This window comes from Theropithecus gelada, chromosome 1, assembly GCF_003255815.1.
Source record: "Theropithecus gelada isolate Dixy chromosome 1, Tgel_1.0, whole genome shotgun sequence".
In the NCBI taxonomy this organism is placed as follows: domain Eukaryota; kingdom Metazoa; phylum Chordata; class Mammalia; order Primates; family Cercopithecidae; genus Theropithecus; species Theropithecus gelada.
The window spans coordinates 149,230,267-149,253,771 of record NC_037668.1 but is presented as its reverse complement, the minus strand read 5'-3'; the positions used below and the strand labels follow the sequence as shown (position 1 = coordinate 149,253,771).

Below are 23,505 nucleotides of genomic sequence, written 5' to 3'. Positions count from 1 at the left end.
ACATGAAGGAAATCGAAACAATTTACCCAATTTGAACAAATAAGAAAAGAGAGATTAAAAGGAAAAAAACAAACAAACAAACATGAAGAGAGCTTCGAGAACCAGTGAGTTAAAAACAAAAGAGTTAACATTTGTATAACTGGAATCCTAGAATAAGAGGAGAGAATGGCAGTGAAAATATATTCAACAAAAAATGTCTGAAAATACTGAAAATATGGCAAAAGACATTAACAGACACATGCAAGAAGCTGAGCAAATCTTGAACAATAGGATAAAACTGTGGAAATTCATGCTAGGGCATTCACTATTAAAGTGCTAAATACAAAACAAGCAAAGAGAAACTCTTGAAAGCAGCCAGAGGAATGATGTAAAACTTATAAGTAAATACCAGTTCAAATGACAACAGATTTCTCATCGGAAACAATGGAAGCTAGAAGGAGTGGTACAACCTTTATCAAGTAATGAAAGCAATTAACTGTCAATCATATATTCTATATCCAGCAAAAATATCCTTTCAGAATGAAGGAAAAATCAAGACACTCTCAGATGAGTGAAAAATGAGAGTATTCGTTTTCATCAAACCCATTCTTAAAGGATGACTAAAGGAAGTTCTTTAAATAGAAACAAAATCATAATAAAAGCTTTAGAACTTATAAAGAAAATAAGAATTTCAGAAAGAATATAATTAGGGGTAAATAAGTTAGACTTTCCCTCTTACTAGTTTGTTAAATAATATTTCATGGTTGAAGCAAAAATTACAACACTGTTTAATGTGGTGTGCTCATTGTATGTAGGGGAAACATTTAAGACAATTATATTGAAAAGGTAAAATGAGTAAAGGACCTAAGTGGAAATAAAAGTACACTTTAATGGAAGTAATAATACGTCCATGGCAGTAGATAAGTGACTTATATATACTTAATATCTAGAGCCACTAAAAACACTATACAAAAAAGATATACCCAAAATGCTGTTAAAACATCAAGATAAAATCCTAAAATGTGTTCACGTAACCTACAGCAAGGTGAGAAAAGAGAAATGCAGAGACCCAAAATAGACAAGAAACAGAAAATAAAATTGCACACATAGGCTAGCATATCAGTAAGAATCTCAGATGTAAGTGGTCAAAATACACAAATAAATGAGAGACTAGCAGAGTGTATTAGAATATAAACTTAATTTAAAAAAAAAGAATCCAAAAAATATGCTATCTCTACAAAATTCACTTCATGGACATCAACACAGGTCAGTTGAAATTAATAATCAGAAAAATATATCTGCAAACATTGATCAAAAGAAAAAAGGAATAACTATATTAAGGCTTCCATTAAACAGTAGGCTATTAGTAGTTACATTTTGGGGTGGTCAAAAGTTAAATGCAAATAACATAGACTTTAGAAAATATCTAGAGGTTAAGAGGGACATTACATAATGATAAAACGGTATCTCCACTAGAAAGACCTAATGATCCTAAACATGTGTGCACCCAACAACAGAACTTTAACATACATGAAGCGAGACTGACAGAGTTGAAAGGTGAAATAGATAAGCCCACAGTTAAATCAGGGATGTCAACAGCAAACCCTCAACAATTGATAGAATTAGTAAAAAGGACATCATTACAATATAGAATCACTCAAAAAAAGTATACAAAGTAGATGTACTTAGTTATTTATAAGAGAATTGGTTTTCTTCACACTTACTCTTAAATAATGACTCAAAGAAGTTCTTTAAATAGAAATAAAAAGATAACAGAAGATTTACAAGTGTATGCATGTGTGTTTGTGTGTGTGTGTGTAAACACAAAACAAACTATACACATTAATTTCAAATACTCATGACGCTTTCACCAAGATAGACTACATTCTGGCCCGTTAAAAAATCCTGAACAAATGTTAAAGAACTGAACTCACGCTGAATGTGTTCTCTGATAGAAATTGACTCAAATTTGAAATCAATAACAGAATTATAATATTTAAAATCTCCAAATTGTTTGAAACTAAACAATACATCTCTACATAATTCATGAGTCAAAAAGGAAGTTGTAAAAGAAAATTTTAAAAACCTCAAAGGAAATTTTAAAAACATAGAACTGAATGCAAATGAAAATATAGTTGACCTTTGAACAACACAAGTTTGAACTACACAGATTCACTTATAGAAAAATTTTCTTCTGCCTTTGCCACCTGAGACAGCAAGGCCAACCCTTCTTTCTCCTCCTCCTCAGCCTACTCAATGTGAAGATAATGAGTATGAAGATTTATATAACGATCCACTCCCACTTAATGAATAGTAAATATATATTTATCTTCCTTATAATTATCTTAACAATATTTTCTTTCTCTATTTAATTATAAGAATAAAGCATGTAAAACATATAACATGCAAAAAATGTGTTAATGGACCATTTATCTTATTGGTAAGACTTCCATTCAACAGTAGGCTATTAGTAGTTACATTTTGGGGTGGTCAAAAGTTAAATCTAAATTTTCAACTCCATCGGGATTCAACACCCCAAGCCCTCACGTTGTTCAAGGGTCAACTATACAACATAATAAAATATGTCAGATGCTGCTAAAGCAGCGTGGAAGGAGAAATGTATTGCACTAAACTAAATTAAATACTAAATTAAATTACACATTAAATTACAACACTAAGCTAAATCTAATACTTATATTAGAAAAGAGGAAGGATCTTAAAACATTAAGCTTCTACCTCAAGAAACTAGAGAAAGAAGAGCAAATCAATTCAGCAATATATAAAAGGAATGCATTACACTATAACATTGCTATGTACCAACAATAATCATGCAGAAGCCAAAATTTAAAACACAAAACCAATTACAATCACTAAAAAGAAAATGAAACACTTCTTGGGTAAGGTCAACAAAACAGGTACAGGATATATGATAGTTTGGCTGTGTCCCTACCCAAATATCATCTTGAACTGTATAATCCCCATAATCCCCACCTGTCTAGGGAGAAACCAGGTTGGAGGTAATTAGATCATGGGGGCAGTTTCCACCATGCTGTTCTCATGATAGTGAGTGAGTTCTCATGAGATCTGATGGCTTAATAAGGGGCTCTTTCCCCTTCACACTTCACTCTTCTCTCTCCTGATGCCACATGAAGAAGGTCCTTGCTTTCCCTTCACCTTCCGCCATGATTGTAAGTTTCCTGAGGCCTCCCCAGCCATGTGGAACTGAGTCAATTAAATCTCTTTTGTTTGTAAATTACCCAGTCTCCAGTAGTATCTTTATAGCAGAGTGAGAACAGACTATAATGTATGTGCTAAAGATTACAAAATACCAATAAAGGAAGACCTAAATAGTGATACTTATACCATGTCTATATATTAGAGGACTCAACATAGTAAAAGATTTCAAATCACTCTAAATTCTTCTATAGATATAATGCAATTCCTATCAAAATCTAAACAAGATATATTGAAAACATCAACAAGCTTATTGTGAAATTTATATGGAAAATCACAGGCCCTAAAAGGTTTTTTATTTTTTGTAATTGAAATAGCAGGATAAAGTAGAAGGAGTCACTCTACTAGATAATACGGTTCACAGTAATCAAGAACATGTGGTATTGGTAGAAGGATATACACAGAATTCTGAAATAAATCAACATAAATATCTTCTACTAAATTTGACAAATGTGCAAACGCAATTCAGTAAAGGAAGGATATAACCTTTTCAACTAAGGGCCATTGGGACATCCACCGGCCAAAACCAAATCTCACACCTTAAAAAAATATTAACTCAAAGTGAAACATAGGCTTAAAAAAAAAAAAAAAAAAAAAAAAAAAAGCCAGGGTCTCACTCTGTTGCCCAGGCTGGAGTGCAGTGGCATGATCTCTGCTCCCAGCAACCTCGACTTCCTGGAGTCAGGTGATCTTCCTACCTCAGCCTCCTGAGCAGTTGGGACTACAGGTGCACACCACTATGCCCGGCGAATTGTTTCTGTATTTTTAGTAGAGATGAGGTTTCACCAAGTTGTCCAGGCTGGTCTCAAACTCCAGAGCTCAAGTGATTTTCCCACCTTAGCCTCCCCCATAGCTGGGACTACAGGCACACATCACCATGCCCAGCTAATGTTTTGTAAAGACAAGGTAACCAGGCTGCTCTGGAAGTCCTGGGCTCAAGCAATTCACCCACCTCGGCATCCTCAAGTGTGGGGATTACAGGAATGAGCCACCATGCCTGGCCTGAAACACAGGCTTAAATTTAACAATATAAAATAAAATAACTTTTAGAAAAAAAATTCAGGATTTAAGATTAGGCAACACTTCACAGACTTGACATAGAAAGCACAATACATAAGAGGAAAGATTGATAAACTGGACCTAATCAATCTCAGCAAGACCCTGTAAAAAGAATAAAAACAGCAAGCTACAAATAAGCATCAAATTAGAAAATGGGTAGAAGACATGGGGAAACATCACTGAATAGGACACATGAATGGTAAATAAGCACATGAAAATATGCTGAACACCATTAGTGATTAAAGAAATGCAAAATAAAACCACAGTGATATATCGTCTATCAGAAAGGCTAAAATTTTATTTTAAATAGTAATAACACCAAATGCTACAAAGGATGTGCACAATCTGGAGCACTCATATGTCACTGGTGGAATTCTAAAATGGCACAGCCACTCTGGAAATGAGTTTCTTAAAACACTACACATGTAACTGCCATACGCTATTGCACTCTTGAGCATTTATTCCAGAGAAGCGAATATGCATATTAACAAAAACATCCACACGAATGTTTTAACTTCGTTACAACTCAAAATTAGAAATAACCTAGATGTCCTTCAATGGGTGAAGGGTTAAACAAACCATGGTACCCACATACCATGGAATGCTATGCTCCAATCAGGTGGACTATCAACCCTTAACAACGTGAATGAATCCCTACATAATTATGTTGAGTAAAAAAGAAAGAAACGATCCCAAAAGAGTACATATTGTGTGATGCCATGTATACAACATTTTGAAAAGACAAAATTTTAGAAATAGAGTACAAATGAGTGGTTGCCAGAAGTTTGGGACACCTGGGGCAGCAGTAGGGGAAGGGAAACAGTGGGCGTGGTTATAAAAAGGCAGCTTGAGGTGTCCTTGTAGTGATGGAACTTTTCTGCAACTCAGCTGTGGTGGATAAAATTTTTTAAAAATTGTACGTATCTAAACATATACACATAGGAATATATGAAAAATGGGAAATGTGAATAATATGGGTTATATCAATGTCTATATCCTGGTTGCAATATTGTACCATAGTTATAAAAGATGTTACTGATGAGAACAAAGGAGTGAAGGGGACATGGGATTTCTGTATTATTTCTCACAAGTGCCTGTGAACCTACGATTATCTTAAAAAAAATTTAATTAAAAATAAACAAATAGGTGGATATGTTTATGTCATAGATTATGGTGATACTTTCATGGACATATATTTATCTTTAGACTCATTAAGTTGCATACATGCCACATGTTCAGACTTTTCTATGTCAATCAGACCTCAGTCAAGTGATTTCTAAAATATGCAAACCAACAAGCACTACCTGTAGTAGGCCTCTCCAAGTTCAGTACTCCCCAGTTTTCAAAATGTATGGGGTCCTGTGTTTCTCTAATATTTATAAATGTGTCTTGCCACCTACCTTGTTCTCAGATTGTTGCAGGTATTTCAGAGGATTAAATTATAATGGTCACCAGTTTTCTCAATATGTGTTCCCATAGATTTCATCTCATTTGCAGCTAATTCCTTTGATTGTCCTTTTCTACCTACCTTGTATTCAACCCAAACATTGAACAAAACCGCTTATTATAAATTCCCTAAAGTGCCAGCACTCCAAAACGGTTACATGGAACATTTTGGCCAAATAACTGGAATAACACAATGGGTTTATAACCCAGACAACAAACAACCTAAAATTACCTACTATACATCCATAATCTAAACTTTCTTGGTCACCTCTACCACAGTGCAGTTGGCGTGAGCTGACTCTCTTCCTCAGGTTCCTTGGCTTTCCATCAAGGAAAACATGGGACTTGAATTTTGTCCCAAATCCCTAGCTATGTCACATGACTTCCATCTTTCCTTCCTCTCCTTCTTCCTTCCTTTCTTGCTTTCTTCTTTCCTTCCCTCTTTCTTTCCCTTCCTCTCTCCCCAGGTTGAAAACAATTGAACACTAAGCATAAGCAAAAACGAACCAATTTTTTTTTGTCCTTTTAGAACATACTGTTTGACTTTTTTTCAGAATTAAGTCATGTGATCATTAGAGGGCAGAATGAAATTGCTGTCTGACGTAAGACATTGTATATAGTTATATACGCATATTTATAAATACTAATAATTTTTCACAGTTGCTAAATAACTCTAAAATTAGCTAACCTATTAAAGGTCTTCATTCTTGGAAAAGTTGTCTTAATTTTTTTAATGTTGATTACTCTGTCTTTGGCTCATATGGATATTTAAACTTGCGTTGAACATATGCCCTTATTATGCATCCAGGACACTACAGCTGCATAGAATACTTTTGAATGTTGCACTTTACAGAGAGAAATGCCAAGGGAAACAGTAAGGAAAAATAAAACTATTCAAGTCCATGTTTAAATAAAGTCATATTCTCCATTCCATTACTGAGTGATACATTCCATAGGCCAAATTCTGCCCTAGGTTATATGCACACTGTTCTTTCTGACATTAGTGGGAATTGTTCATGTATAACTGAAGGCATCAGTTATCCCTTTGGGCACAAAAATGACTACCCACAAAAAAAAGCAAAAATAATTTAAGTCTTACTGTATTTGGCTTTTAGGTGAAAATGATATAATACAAATGACAATTCCATTAGATAATACAGGTTTTCAAAAGCACTACCATCGAATTCCAACCATTACAAATTTGACAGAATTACCATAGTGGCATTTTCAAGACTAGAGGTTGTTAAAAAAGAAATAAGTGGACATTGGAACATATTCTTCTATTTATAGCAATTTTCAATTTTAGTAGTATATGTAATATATGTCCAATATGATATTTGTATATATTTCCTTTTACATGTATTATATACTTTATAGCTATTGGCTAAGAAATCACCATTTTCTAGCAGAAATTATTAATTGCTAAATTCTTCTTCAACTGTCAGTTTTCAAGTTTAAATGTTAATTTATTCATGGCTTGCTGTAGGTCTTGATTGGAAGTGTTTCCATAGGGAAATTTTCACTGAACTTAAATTTTTGCTATAAAATATTAGACTGATAACATTCAGACTGGCAAAAGGTAAACACTACGGTGTGACTTGTGATAATCTTCTTACACACACTAGCTAAACAAAACTCTTTTTGAGTATTTACATATATTGTGCATACAGTAGTCCCCCTTTATCCATTGAGGATATGTTACAAGACTCCCAATGGATGCCTGAAACCGTGGACAGTACTGAAGCTTATATATGCTATGTTTTTTCCTATACATACATACCCAAGATAAAGTTTAATTTTTATAAATTAGGCCCAGTAAGAGATTAGCAATAACTATCAAAATAGAACAATTATAACAATATATTTTTTCAGAATTTCAAGGACAGAAGATACATTCTTACACTGTAGTTCTTAGTAACTTCAGCATACGATCTTTTTCTTTTGTTTGTTAAGTTGAGAGTGTTTACCTTTTCACTTAAAAGAGGGACTTTATGGCTTCTTGGCATAGCCAAATTGCCAGCATTATTATTATTGCACTTTGGGGCCATTAAGAAGTAAAATACAGTTTCCCTGAACACAAGTGACAACTGTGATACAGCAACAGCTGATCTGATTACTAAGAGGGCTACTATGTGACTGAAGGGCTAGGAGCATAGACAATAAGGAGAAGCTGCTGGACAAAGGGATGCTTCACCTCCCAGGCAGGAGGTAGCTGTGACCACCTGACATGTCATCACACTACACAGAACAGCACCCAATTTAAAACTTATGAATTGTTTACTTCCGAAATTTTCCATTTGATATTTTCAGACTGTGGTTGACTGTGGGTAACAAACAACAGAAAACAAAACCAAGGATAATGGAGTTCTACTATATACTAATGGCTACACAGTTTAACAAACGCTACTAAATAGATTTGATTAGAAGCAGGTGAAACAATCACCACAAAAAGAATAAAATACCTAGGAATACAGCTAACCAGGGTGGGGAAAGATCTCTACAATGAGAGTTGCAAAGCACTGCTCAAAAAATAAGAGATGACACAAACAAACGTCATCGGCCTGTGTGACATCTCATGCTCATGGATAGGAAGAAACAATATTGTTAAAATGGCCATAATGCCCAAAGCAATTTACAGATTCAATGCTATTTCTATCAAACAAGCAATGACATTCTTTAAAGAACAAAAAAAGAAAAACTGTTTTAAAATTCATATAAAACCAAAAATGAGCCCAAATTGACAGACAATCCTACACAAAAAAGAACAAAGCTGGAGGCATTGCATTACTTGACTGCAAACTATACTACAGGGCTGCAGTAACCAAAACAGCATGAATCTGGTACAAAAACAGACACATAGACCAATAAAAAAGAATAGAGAGCCCCAAAATAAGGCCACCACACCTATAACCATCTGATCTTTAAGAAAGCTGACAAAACCAAACAATGGATAAAGGACTCCCTATTCAATAAATGTCGGGATAGCTGGTTAGCCATATGTAGAAGATTGAAACTGGACCCCTTCCTTATACCATATATAAAAATCAACTCAAGTTGGAATAAAGACTTAAATGTAAAACCCAAAACTAAAAGCCTGAAAGAAACTCTAGGCAACAGCATTCTGGACATAGGAAATAGGAACAGCAAAGATTTCATGACAAAGATGCCAAAAGCAATTGCAACAAAAACAAAAATTGACAAATGGGCTCAAATTAAACTAAAGAGTCTGCACAGCAAAAAGAACTGTCAATAGAGTGAACAGACAGCCTATAGAATGAGAGAAAAGGTTTGCCAACTATGCGTCTGACAAAGGTCAGATAGCTGGCCTCTATAACAAACTTCAACAAATCTACAAGAAAAAAACAAACAACCCTATTAAAAAGTGGGCAAAGGACATAAATAGACCCTTTTCAAAAGAAGACATGCATGTGGCCAACAAGCATATGAAAAAAGTTCAACATCACCGTCCATTGGAGAAATGTAAATCAAAACCACAATGAGAGATACCATCTCACATCAGTCAGAATGTCTGTTCTTTAAAAAGTCAAGAAACAACAGTGCTAGTGAGGTTGCAGAGAAAAAGGAATGTTTAATATGCTGATTGTGGGAGTATAAATTATTTCAACCATTAGGGAAAACAGTGTGACAATTCCTCAAACACCAAAAAGCAGAACTACCATTATACCCAGCAATCCCATTACTGGATATATACCCAAAGGAATCCGAGTCATTCTATCATAAAGACTCATGCACATGTATGTTCATTGCAGCACTGTTCACAATAGCAAAGATTGTAGCCACCCTAAATGCTCATCAATGGTAGACTGACATTTTCTTTTGTTACACCCTTTTTAAATCCACCAGGGCAGGAAGAGAGAAAGAAATAATGCCTGCGCCCCACCTAGACCAAAGGGGTATGGGCATCAGAATATTTTTTACAGTTTTCCAATAATGCTAATAATTTCTATAGTTGAGAATTATTACCCTAAACTGGAATCTAACTCATATGTGCTGCATATTCAAAATCTGATTCTCTTCCAGTATTTCTGTTTGGGAACAAGAAATCACTGCACCTACAATTATATAAGCAAGAAAGCTGGGATTCATCAACTCTCTTTCCCTCAAATTACACATTCCTTCATCAACACACCCTTTAGTTTAATTCTTAAACTTCTCTCAAAGCTGACCACTCATTTACATATTCACTATTGTCTTTTTTTTTTTTTTTTTTTTTTTTGAGACGGAGTCTCGCGCTGTGTCACCCAGGCTGGAGTGCAGTGGCGCGATCTCGGCTCACTGCAAGCTCCGCCTCCCAGGTTCAGGCCATTCTCCTGCCTCAGCCTCCGAGTAGCTGGGACTACAGGCGCCCACCACCACGCCCGGCTAGTTTTTTGTATTTTTAGTAGAGACGGGGTTTCACCATGTTAGCCAGGATGGTCTCGATCTCCTGACCTCGTGATCCGCCCGCCTCGGCCTCCCAAAGTGCTGGGATTACAGGCTTGAGCCACCGCGCCCGGCCTCACTATTGTCTTCACGATCTAAGTAAGTAACACTTACGTCTGACTTGGGCCATGAAAATACCAAAACAACCCTTCTCACTTGTCTTCAGGCAAACCATTCTCTCTCACTGCAGCCAAGTAGTCTTTAGGAAAAGATAATCTGTGCATGTCATACGTTTTCCTTCATTACCCTCATGCCTCATCTCCTGTCCTTCACATAAAACATTTCAATAGAGTCCCATTTAAAAAATCTTAACATATCCAATGATTCTCTTTAACACATAGCCTCTTCCTACTGTTCTGTCCTCATTTCACACCGTGTCCCAGTTTGCCAGCTACACTCTAACCACCTTGGTCTTTTAGTCTATGTAACATATTTCTTTTTACACAAGGGCATTTACACTATTTGCTATGCATTTATGGAACGTTCTTATCAACTCTCTGCCCAGTTGGATCCTATGCATTCTTTTGAATAAATCTTACAATCAGTTGAATTGTGTCCCATCAAAAGTCATACTGAAGCCCTAACCCTATGTGTCTGTGACTCTGACCTTATTTGGGTAGTGTCTTTTCACTGTCATTGAGTTAAGATGAGTCCTACTGAATTAGGAAGAACCCTAATACACTACAACTGATGTCCTTATAAGAAGGGAAGGCACACACGATCAGAGGAGAGGACCATACGATAATGGAGGCAGAGGCTGCTACAAGCTAAGGAGCATCAAGGATTGCCGCCAGCTCTGTTCCTCATGCGGTAGGTGGTGGCTACCCTGGGCACTCCTGTTTCCCTTTCTGGGTTCCCAACCTTGCTGTGGGCACACAAATCCCAGGAGGTAGCACAGTCACATACTCAGGTGTCTGTGCAAACACCAGATGCTGGAAGAGGCAGGGAAGGATTCTAGAGGTTTCAGAAAGAGCATGGCCCTTCTAACCTCCATAACTCTTGATTTTGGCCTTCTAGCCTCCATAACTCTTCAATAATAAATTAACTATTGTTTTAAGCCACCAGTTTGTGATAATTTTTTAGTACGGGCCTAGAAAACTAATATACATATTCAAAAACATTTACTCAAGGAAGCCTTTCTTGACTTCAGTGGCTTGACCAAATCATTCTTCATATGATCATGTAGCACTTACCACAATTATAATTTTGCTTTTATTGGTATAATTATTTGATTGCTTATGCTCTGAACAGACTGTAAGCTCCATCATAGTAGGAAGTTACATGCTATAAAGTGTTTTAGCAGACATTATTTTCTTTACATATTCAAATTTATGGTGTAAGCTAAATAGGTCAAGTTTGTTTGTTTCCAATTTGTAATGGATATCCTAACATTTTGAGGAGTTACATAGTTTTCCCAGGGTTACACAATTTTTTACTAAAAGGTCAAGAATTAAAGCCTTGCCTTCTGCTTAAATATTACATTTTAAAATCACATGCCAAAAATGCACAGAGAATAATTACTTTTTTACTTGGATGGTTTTACCTCTTCCATAATTAAGTAGCAGTGCTTCCTTCTTTATATTTTATCATAATAAGGGTTGATTCTATATGGCATGGGTCAGGTGATCAGACTGGCTTAAGGGAAATATTCTTTCTTTAAGCCATTGTAGTCTATCCCAACTGCCATAAAACATGGAAATATTGAGCAGAACTTTATACAAAATTACATTCTGTTGTACAGTTAAACTGCTTGTATCAATGAAGGGCGTAGTTACAAAATACATTTAATTATTTGTATAAATCATATAAATATCTGAAGCATTACAAATGTTTATATTATAAATATGTACAAATATGTATAAATATACAAAATTACATTTACATTACAAATATATGTTTTCAGTTCTTTTGGGTTTCTGTGCCATTTTTTTTTTCAGTTTGGAGAATTTTGAAAACTATTGTTTAGATCTGCTCAGTGACCCAGGTTCATGGCAAGTTATTATTTTTAGTTTAAGGTCAGAGAAACTTGAGACTATAAATGTAGGCAGGTAGTTTAAATTTCCTGAGGCTAATTTTTTAAAATCTCTATAATGGAGATAATATAAGTCAATGGCATATAACTATTATTAACACTATATGAAACATGTTACAAGTATGTCACTATTTCATTGTATAACCGCAAGTATGTAACATGTTTCATATAGTGCACATAAATCAGTGATTAATAGCAGCTATGATAATTTATAACTGTTTTGAAAAACTTCATTATATTCTATAGATCTTAACTTATTTTAAATAACCCAAAACTATTCAGCTAACCTGAGCTGGGTAGAAATAAAGAGAAGGCTTTGCACACAGAAACATTTAGCACACACATACATGCATACTTACACATGCATACACACACACATACAGTCAGAGTTGAATGCAATGATATATTAAAGAAGTAATATGGATTGAGATTCTCTTGGAGTGGGAGTGGGGCTGGGATGTTATTCTTATGAGAATTCTATGCCCTAGAGCTTACTGAACTGAATGAGGAGGCTTCCATAAGGTGACATGGTTGTTTTATGTTCCCTCAATCAATAGGAACACGGAAACACCTTTATAAAGTGTGCACATGGGCATACAGTTCAGAGATTAATTGAGAGACTTGGTTTATCTATTCTAACAAATGTTGGTTAAATTGCATTTTCTTTTCCTCCAGAACCATCAATAGATTTTCTTTCTTAGATTGAATACATAAATCAAAAGAGCATACTTCATGAACAAACTATGATTATGAAACTCCTATCCTTCATCTATTGATTCCTAAAACTTTATTTACGCATGCATTTTTTTCTTCATTGTATCATATTAGAACTGCTCTTTTTCACACTATTGTAGCTAGAGTCATCTATGGCTCTTGAATTGTCAATGTATCAATGAGCCCTCAAAATAGCATAGAAGATGTGAACAAGCCCAATGCTAAATCATTTCTTGGTTCCACAGCTGTAGTATTTCATCAGCTTCAAATTGTAGTAATTGTCTCACTGCAGTTCTGCATAATTACTAGCAGGATGACTATACTGATGATTCTTTGATGCTATTTGTGCTATAAAATGTGTGGAACTGCTTAAGGCAAAATATATTTTCAAAGAAAACCGTAAAGTTTTACTTTTAAATGAAATGCCACTAAACACATCTACTTATTTCCAAATTGTTTTACTTACCAATCCATAACAAAATGCTAAAGTAAATTTTTTTACATATTTCAAAACTTTTATAAGAGTAATCAAAGGAAATCTTATAACTACACCGTATGCTGATTCAATATGAAAACTAAGCTTTAAAATTTTTGCTAATATTATCAGTGTTCCCTATATGATAACAAAAAGTATGAATTGATTTTTTCTAGTTTTAGTATAAAAGATGGCATAATGAATTTTAGCTTGATATAATTTGAAATAGCCAATATATTAAACCCCAAAGTAAAATTTCAGTTGGCAATCCTATCAGATTGAAGTCCCTAAATGAATATTAATTTAAACACTAATCATTTTCCAACAGGTTGAGGCTTTAAAATGCTAGTTGTAGAATGAAAGCTGCGAGATTCATTACCATAGCAATATTGAGCATTTTGTTTGTTTGTTTGTTTAGGAAATTCAATTTCCAATTTTGGTATGTCTGGATTTCCTGGCATCATTTCCCCCAGAGATTTAATTATTTAAAACCACGTTTTTCTGATTTTACTGATGGGAAGCTGGTACCAAGTGAACTGTCTGAGATAAAGCATAAGTTGAGATCTGCTAATTAATTTTGTGTCACCAGGTATAAGCAAACCAGTATAAAATCACTATAAGCAGCGAAGTAAAATTCTAGTTTCTGGGCTATTCCACGAATAGAGTTGCATGTTTTAGTTTTACACATGCACAGAAACACACACATTGTATAAATTCATCAATTTGTGGCCATTTGGAAGATGGCTGAAAATACACATATACATAAAGTGCAGGTTTGTAGTTTGAAACTTGACTAAACAAGATTATTAATCATTTGTTCTATCCTATGCCTAGCATGATAAAAGTCCCTAATCCCCAAATTAAATGGAGTTTAGATGCATTATATGATCATTCAACAGTAAGTTACATTTTGCACTAAAATATTTTTTCTGCAAATGTTCTTGCAGTTATACAATGGAATAGTAACAAGCTACATTTCTCTCTCTCTCTCTCTCTCTCTCTCTATATATATATATATATATATATATATATATATATATATTTTTTTTTTTTTTTTTTTTTGAGACGGAGTCTCGCTCTGTAGCCCAGGCTGGAGTGCAGTGGCCGGATCTCAGCTCACTGCAAGCTCCGCCTCCCGGGTTCACGCCATTCTCCTGCCTCAGCCTCCCGAGTAGCTGGGACTACAGGCGCCCGCCACCTCGCCCGGCTATTTTTTGTATTTCTTAGTAGAGACGGGGTTTCACCGTGTTAGCCAGGATGGTCTCGATCTCCTGACCTCGTGATCCGCCCATCTCGGCCTCCCAAAGTGCTGGGATTACAGGCTTGAGCCACCGCGCCCGGCCCATTTCTCTATATTTTGTCCATAAAAGCTAGCAAAAAAAAAAAAAACCGTTTTTGTGTAAATACCAGACAGCATGGGAGAAGACAGAAGAATAGACTGATCATTGGTTAATGAGGCTGGCTCTGTCACTTACTATCTAAATAATCCTACACAGCTCAACAGCTTGCCATACTTTAATGACTTGCGCTACACTCCACACTCCACTTACTTTTTTATGAAGAATTCAAGAGGCCCTCATTTTGTTCATCTAGTTCAATCTTTTTATGTAACTGGGGAAACTGAGTCAAATGACTCAGTTTGAGACATCGAGACGGGCAGGGTATAGGTGTGAGCCACTGTGCCCAGCTTCCATTACTTCTTATAACAATATTTAAGCAATTAGTACATTCTTTATTAGACAACTATCATATGGATTCCTATAAATTTTATTTTTAAGACTACAGAATAGCATAACCTAAATCAGATTTCCCAACTCCTAATCTCCTGTCCTTCCTGTCGCTTTTTTTTTTTTTTTTTTTTTTGAGATAGGATCTTGCTCTTTCATCCAGGCTGGATTGCAGTGGCATGATCATGGGTCACTGAAGCCTTGACTTCCGGGTTTAGGTGATCTTTCCACTTTAGCCTCAGCCTCCTAAGTAGCTGGGTCTACAGGCATGCACCATCATACCTGGCTAATTTTTTTAGGGTGTTTTTTTGTAGAGACGAGGTTTTGCCATGTTGCCCAGGTTGGCCTCGAACTCCTGGTTCAAGCTATCCATTCACTTCCACCTCCCAAAATGCTGGGATTACAGGCATGAACCACCACACCTGGCCTCCATTACTTCTTTTAACAACTTTTGAGCAATTAGTACATTCCTTATTAAAAATGTAGGCGGGGCACTGTGGCTCACGCCTGTAATCCCAACACTTTGGGAGGCCAAGGCAGGTGGATCACCTGAGGTCAGGAGTTCGAGACCAGCCTGGCCAACATGGTGAAACCCTCTCTCTACTAAAAATACAAAAAATTAGCCAGTGTGGTGGTGGGCACCTGTAATCCCAGCTATTCGGGAGGCTGAGGCTGGAGAATCTCTTGAACTTGGGAGATGGAGGTTGCAATGAGCCAAGATCATGCCATTGCACTCCAGCCTGGGCAACAAGGGAGAAACTCTGTCTCAAAAAAAACACAAAAAACTATAATATGGATTTTTATAAATTTCATAGTACCTTAAACATATTCAGACTGGTGTCCAATATAAAGGAACCTTATATAGATCTCCATTTTAGAGTAAATAATTGTTCTTCAATTTTCATTTGAGTATATCCAGATTCCCATAATGCTGGGTACCCCTCAAATAAGTGCTAGATGATTAAATGACAGATCTGAATGGTTCTAACATTTTGTGACTGTCTAGTTCTGTAGTTTTAATATAAAATTCAGAAGAGTTTAAAACTTATGCAAAAAAATAAATAAAAGAGTGTACAAATTGAAAAGGACAAGTTTTCTCTTGATAGTCAAACAGTTATGAAATAAAGCAGTCTCATTAAATCATAAGTACTTTAACCTTTTCTTGAAAGAAGGGAAAGATTTAAAGATTTATGAAGAAATTTTGCCTAAACTAGGAAATGACTCATATTTGACATGTATTGAAATGATAATGCTGATTTCAATAGGCACTCTAAGAGCATTTTATTCCCAAGAGAGTAATTCAGTCATGGTTACCTCTCTGCATTTAGATTTTAAACTTTCTTTGTAAAGCTTTTAATGTACTACTGCCTGCCAAAACATGGCACAGTTTCAAAGACAACACAAAATAAAGGCAAGTAAAGAGAATTTTTTTGTCATTGTTGATACAAAAATATGCAACAAACGTATCTATTTGGCATCTTCTGTAAAGATGGCATTGTCTTTGACAGTTTCTATTTCTACTTTTTTAATATTAAAACCCAATTCCATAGGACTGGTCAGTGGGCAGAATGGAGATTTCAAGACAATGGAAACTTCAAGACTGGGACAAATCGGTCTCCTATCCGTTAACTACTGAACACATGGAGAATAAGCATTGAGAGTCAAACCATCGTGGCCTATGGACAAGCCTTGATGTCAGACATGACGTCCCCTTTGTATATCATTTCAACTCTAGTTGTGTATGAAAACACTGACCCCTGCCAATCACATTTGCTAAACTCATACCTTAGTATCTGAAAGCCACATAACAATTATCAATACCCTCTGAGGATGCACACTCATTATCTGCTTCACAATTTAAAAAAAGTGAGAAATCAAAGATAATTTTTATAAAATGAATGAGTGTGTAAGTGTCGTCTAGTTCAAGTGAAGTTCACATGAGCCACTGGATGGATGCTCATATGAGAGCTCACACTGGAAACTGTGGTACCCAGCACCCCGAGTGACATGATTTGGCTCTGTGTCCCTGCCCAAACCTCATGTCCAGTTGTAATCTGCAACGTTGGTGGTGGGGCCTGATGGGAGGTGATTGGAACATGGAGGCATAAAGCACTCATCAGTGCTTTAACACCATCCACCTAGTGCTAGTCTCCTGATAGAGTTCTCACGAGACCTGGTTGTTTAAAAGTGTGTAGTACTTCCCCTACCCTCTCTTGCTCCTATTCTGGCCACGTGAAGTGCTTGCTAAGCCTTTGTCTGCCGCCATGATTGTAAGTTTCCTAAGGTCTCTCCAGAAGCTAAGCAGATGCCAGAATCATGCTTCCTGTATAGCCCACAGAACCATGATCCAATTGAACCTCCTTTCTTTATAAAAAATTACCCAGTCTCAGGTATTTGTTATAGCAGTGCAAGAACAGACTAATACACCTGGTTTGAAAGGCAAGTGTGGCTTTAACTGCATTGGGCCATTCCAGTGCCCTGAAAAAGCAAAAGGATGAACCGTGCCTCTCTTCTGGAGACTGTAAATACCAGACATGTCACAGCTCTCTCAGCCTTTAGCAGCTTCTAAGGCTCATACAAACTGTGGTTGACAACTAAAATAGTAATATAACACCTTTTGAGTGCCTCGAGTGTAAAGTTCATTAGTTCTAAGGTCACTGTTTTAATGCAAGAGACACATTTTATTCACATCATCAGTTGCTATCTGAGAAAGACAGCTGTAAAAATCAAGCTGGGGTATTAATACATCCATGACTAGTAAAATTAGTACCAGACAGCAAATGAGCCCTTACACATTTTTAAACAAAAGAGAATATACTAACCCAATAAAACAAAAATTTTCTGAGGATATTATAATTACAGACAGCATTGTCTTTAAGTTTCTGTGAGAGCTTTTACAGCAATTTAGGGGGAGGAAATGCTAATATATTAAGAGATACGTCATTAGGTCATTTAAATATTTTTCTTCTTTAGTTATCATTTATACACACCTGAAATCTAAAAGATACTGCTGGAGATTTTGTGAGTAGATGCCATTTAAAGGAGAGAAAGGAAGACAAATCCTTGTGTTTAACCAAATGTTAAGTATTTTTTATTTTACTCACCTGCACACTAAGATGAATCCATTTCTTCACAAGAATTCTCTCCAGTGTCATTACTTTTATTGGAGGTTGCAAACCATTTACTGTACGATAATAAAACATGGTCTCTTTCTCAGATATTGTAAGTTTGAACACAATCTGCCCATCTACTGTCTTTTCAATAACACACCTTAGGAAGCAACCAGAAAAGAGAGAAAAGGTCAGCATCCAACCAAAAAGACATGCTAAGGTATTGTGCAGTTACAGTGGTGTTAAAATGACCCCAAACTTTGCTCAAAATGATATACTATGAATAAGTGCCTGAATGTCATTATATTCAATGCAAGCTTTATGCCAATGAAGAAATCCCTTTATTTCAATAAAAATAGAATTCTTATTTACAATATATTCCCCAAAGCCTCAGCACCCTTCATTAAAGATTCATGATGGAAACTAAAGTGGTTGAATCATTCCACAAAACTAACATTTAGGCTATTGGCTCATTAGTTCTCCTGCTATTTCTTTTAGAGGAAGTGGTGCAACACACTACAGGCCGCTTGAGTAGTCAGTCATCAGTGCAAATTTTTCTTTTTTTAACGTAAAGCAAATTTAGTGTCTATGGAAGGCTCTAAACTGGTAGCCATGAAGTCAGAATCGCTCTATTTAATTCCCATGGTGAAATAAAGAATGGACAGCTATAGTCTCTACTCACCCCATCAACTGGCCCAAAGCCAAAGCCAGTGTCTGTAAGATGACTGGCTACCTCTCTATGACCATACAGTCCAACTGAGGCACTGAGATCATGTTAAATATCTGAGGTGAAAAGTCATTCAGCCTTCTGGAACACAGTGAAATACGATTTTGAAAAAGTAGAAGAGTTTTCAGAAAACTTCTAGGTCTTGTGTCAGGGAAGTTATCAAATTATTTTAACTTATCTCTATCCTTATTAGAGTGACACAACTTTCAGACCTTGGATTCCTTTCTTCACATGGTTACCTCCTACTTAGCATTGGCATCTGAATCATTATGCTTGGTCCTGGCACCCTTCTTCTGGCTCAGGGTTGGTTGAGGTGTATCACTTTGTGCTCCCTTAACATACTGTGCTGCCTAGGTAATAGCACTCATCCATCTGTACCCTCCATTAGATCATTTAGATCGTGAGTATTCTGAGGATACACACAGACACCTAGTATACAGTAGTCTCTCAAAAAATGATGAGTTTGTGATAAAATTTGGTAGGAAGTATCAGAGAAGCAAAGGTATAAAATTGAGCCAATCAAGAACTACTGCTAAAGATGGTTTAAAGCTTTCCTTAAAGGGCACGTTTTTCACAGATAATTTCTTCTCACTTGCATCTATCACTTGCATCTAATTTTTCCTGTGTTGGGAGGTAAGAATAAGATTATAGAACACTAATAGTCCCTCTTTTACTGTCACAATTTTACTATATTTTGTATGTATATTTGGAATAAAGTTATAAGTGCAAGTATATTTTTAATTTAGGCAAATAGATTTACATGAAATAAAGGTTTTATATAAGTAGAAATAAAAGTTTTATATAAATTCTGCAAATTGTATATTTAACCCTTCAGTAGTTGAATATTTCTAATTTACTGAAGTGAGTTTGTTTTTATCCCTACCCATCAGGTCTTAGCCTGAAAAGAGTTTGCCCTATTCATTTTTCTTCAGTTTAAATCTACGAGTGAGAATTCGACCATTACTCAAGAATGTATTTATCAAATGCAGACTTATTTCCCCAAGCTTACTGAAAATGCATTTCTTAATATGTTATTGATTATCTTCCTTGCTATTTTGTTTGCTTGTAAACATACTAGCTTTGGTAGATAATAAATGTGAGAGGAAGGCAGGTAGCAAAATATTTAGGAACTGGATTTATTCTGCTCCTGAATAAACAATAATTGGATAATCCATGTTTTGTTTGTTTTACTTATCTAGTGCAAACACCCCGAAATTCCCCCAATTCCCAAAGGTATTTTAATTTTGAAAATGGAAACGACCTTGATACAAGGAACTCTCAAAACCATTAACCATGTTCTTCCAACCCTGTAAATACTTCTCTCTCTTATTTATACAAAATGATGTCAATAGAAGATGAATTTGGTACAGATATGCCTCTACAAGCTCAGAAGGATATTTTATCTTAGCCCTATTTGTCGAAAGACAATGTTTTAAGACTCTTCGGATACTAATTATATAAACTGAGTAGCTTGAATTTACTAGAATTTCAAACAGTAAGAAAACAAGGTTTTCTTTGAGGAGAGATATAGAAATTGGAATCGTTTGTGATTAATTTTCTGATTAATCCAAATTTAAAACAAAATGAAGACATGCCAACTTTCACTTGGCAAATTGAAACTAAACACCAAAGATATTTAAGTCCTATTTGCTTATGAGATTGTAATACTTTTCTGGTTTGTTTCACAAGTTTTTAGATATCCAGTCAACGCTGTCACACAAAGAAAATGTCAAGAGAAAGGGCCAAAAGCCCTCTAGGAAGACAAAAGAAAAGCAAAAATTCCTCAAAATGATCCTATATATTAAAATCTTCAAGTTGGCAATAAATATTTAGGAGAAACTCGTTAGATATCAGCTTGAGAACAGATTACAGAATGAAAACTGGTGATTAAATAACAAAAATGGCAGTAATAAGACCCAGACTCATTGAAGGCATTTCTCTGGGATGAACAGCATGAAAGCTTTTGAGAATCTCTCACATTACCTACATATTTCTTAACTAATTGGAAAATGAAAACACCACAAGATAAATAACTAAAAGCTGTATTTTTTTAGAGATGGGGTTTTTTAAATATATTCAATTTATATTACTGAACATCTTCCATGAGTCAAACAAGACAGCTCTTCTTAGGGAAACGAGGATGAAGAAAACAGTCCCGAGGCCTGAGAGAACTATATGGCCAATGAAAATGTTATACCCTAGTAAGGAAATGTTATTTATATAAACCCAGATCAAGATTTTGAAAATATTAATTATTTGCATTGTGAGTTTCCAGGCCTTAAAACTCACTCTGAGTCTGGTTTAGGCTTTGGAGGCTAAGACCAAAGGTCAAGCTAAGCTATAGAAAATAAATGATTCCTGCACAAACACATTTGCCTGCAATAAACTATTTTAACACACTTTTTTTTGTCATGGTCTACTTCAACCATAGAAGAGAAAAAAAATTAAATGGGGAAACAACTAGAAGAGTTAATCTTCAATAGCATGAATTCTATATTGTTAGCCTTCACTTCTGGTTTGGAATTCAGACTGCAATGATCTTCACTACTACTGGCTTTTGGAACCTAGGAAAGCTTATACCCACACTACTACTTACATTACACCTTGTTGCTCAGGTTTCAACCATACAGCTAAAGTAAATGATGCCATCAGCCTTGGAGAAGGAGGAGAAGAAAAGCAGTTCTTGTGATTTCCAAAAACAAAACTTGTAGAATTGCTATGGGAGTTGGGATGCAGATCATTCTTGTCCGGTGTGATGCAGCTGAGGCCTGCTGAGAAAAGGGCAGTGTAGGTAGGGTGTGAAGATCTGTATGGGCAATCCTGAATACAAAACCGCTGGGAACAGAACTGAATACTTTCAGCAGCAGCAGAGCTATGACAAAAAGTGCTTCGGTCTGGGAGTCCACATACTGCTTGCGTTGGCACGATGGAAACATTCTTGAAAGCTCCCACGTTCTCCAGCCTTGGGAAAAGACCTCGTGAGTCAGCCAAGGATATCGAAGCAAAATAGGCAAAGATCAACATGTCAATGACCTGAAACAAGAAGCCAGAGCCCAATGAAAGAACCGGGCAATTCATGTTTACAGAAAAGCATTCTCCTCCTGATAAAGCATTCCTAAAGAAATAATCAGGCCCACGCCACTTGCCAGCAGTACTTTAAAGCAGGGTACTTTAAGTGATGTTGCGATGCTCCATTTTCTGGAAACTGCAGACACGTTTTCAGAGTAAGGTAATACCAACGATGTTCTTAGCAATGGCGAAGACATGAGTAGCAGCTGGTATCTGGGAATCAAAAACATAGATCATCAAGGGAAAGCTGCTGCATCTTTAAAACTGAAGCTCATCCCAGGCATGAGGACTTTGAGCTCCTAGAAGCAACACTACTGAACTTCTCAAAAAACATTTTGAAGCACAGTGCTCAGAGTAAAATACTCATTCTTTTGGTAAATCTCTTGATTGTAATGGGCAAATCAAGCACTTTATAAGTCCACAGGACAACCAGTAATATGTATACCCAGTTACATATATATAACTATAAATAATGTATTACACATACGGTAAGTTTATGTTGTTACTTCACCCCAGGGAATTAGCAATAGCATTACCAGCTCTACTTAACAAGGAAAAGAATCTTGTAGATTTTCTTTACACATGCACTGTACATTGTAACCCAGAGCTAACTTGCAGATACTCAAAATAAAGCTGGCAAAGCACTTTGGGCCTTTCCCCTTATCCCAGCATGTACAGCAACTTTAAGCTCAGAGTAAAGCTGATTAGAAACCCAACACCATCTGTCTGTCCTATTTTAATATTTAGCAAAATGTTTGTGTTTCCTCATATGACTATGAATTTGTAGGTTACATATGGATCCCTAATATTGTGCAAGTAATTGTATTGATAAATAAGCTGAGTTACCATTTCTTTATTGCATTTCAACCAGTCCCCTCAGTGTGACAAATGGCTCTTCAACAGGACCGCTGTCCCTTGTTGCCTGGCAACGCTGCTGTAACCCCTGGTTACTCTTAGCAAATAGGCTGTAGCAGCAGGAATGCTGGAAGGAAGACTTGGGTGCCCAGGTAAAGTATTCTGCACAGCAAACACTTGGTTACCTGAAACTCAGAGCGTAGTCTGCTTGGTGGCCCTCTTGGAACTGAGCTGCCCAACTTTTCCGCTGGTACCTCAAGCAGTGGGAGGGACCTGGATGGGACCATGCATACATAATTTTAAAGTAGCAGTACACCTTATCCTATAATCCCCCCTCTTGCCCCTCCTCTTTCCTGCTTTCATGCACCTTAATCCATTTAATTCCTTAATCAAAATGATCTACCACTATTAAACACCACACAAGGAATAATTTCCAGTGTTCTTTCTTTTTGGGGGAGAAGAGGATACAAAATGGAATTCTAAACTTTTATGTATTGATGCTCCCAAAGCTTGGCCCATCGATAGAAGTTTCTGTTGACTATTCAGTTGTTGCTGTATCTTTCACCCAGGATACCCTCTCCATAATACACGTTTTTTTAGATTACGAGTAGCATCTGATGTGATCTCTAAATGTT

At 36.1% G+C, this 23,505-nt stretch overlaps 1 protein-coding gene across 2 annotated transcripts in view; it reads right to left on the bottom strand.

The window, feature by feature from the left end:
* The window catches only part of USH2A (usherin), a 795,153-nt gene extending 772,086 nt beyond the window's left edge, over positions 1 to 23,067 (bottom strand). Inside the window, exons 1-3 of one of the 2 annotated variants that reach the window (XM_025367266.1) lie at positions 22,862 to 23,067; positions 21,543 to 22,228; positions 18,214 to 18,379 (exon numbers count right to left, since the gene is read on the bottom strand). In XM_025367266.1, the coding sequence (XP_025223051.1) occupies positions 18,214 to 18,379; positions 21,543 to 22,024 (648 nt within the window). In that variant the 5' untranslated portion in view covers positions 22,025 to 22,228; positions 22,862 to 23,067. Of the gene's footprint in view, positions 1 to 18,213; positions 18,380 to 21,542; positions 22,229 to 22,861 lie in introns of those variants that run through there. The other variant, XM_025367257.1, reaches the window with a different exon arrangement.
* Between the last annotated feature and the right edge of the window lie 438 nt (positions 23,068 to 23,505).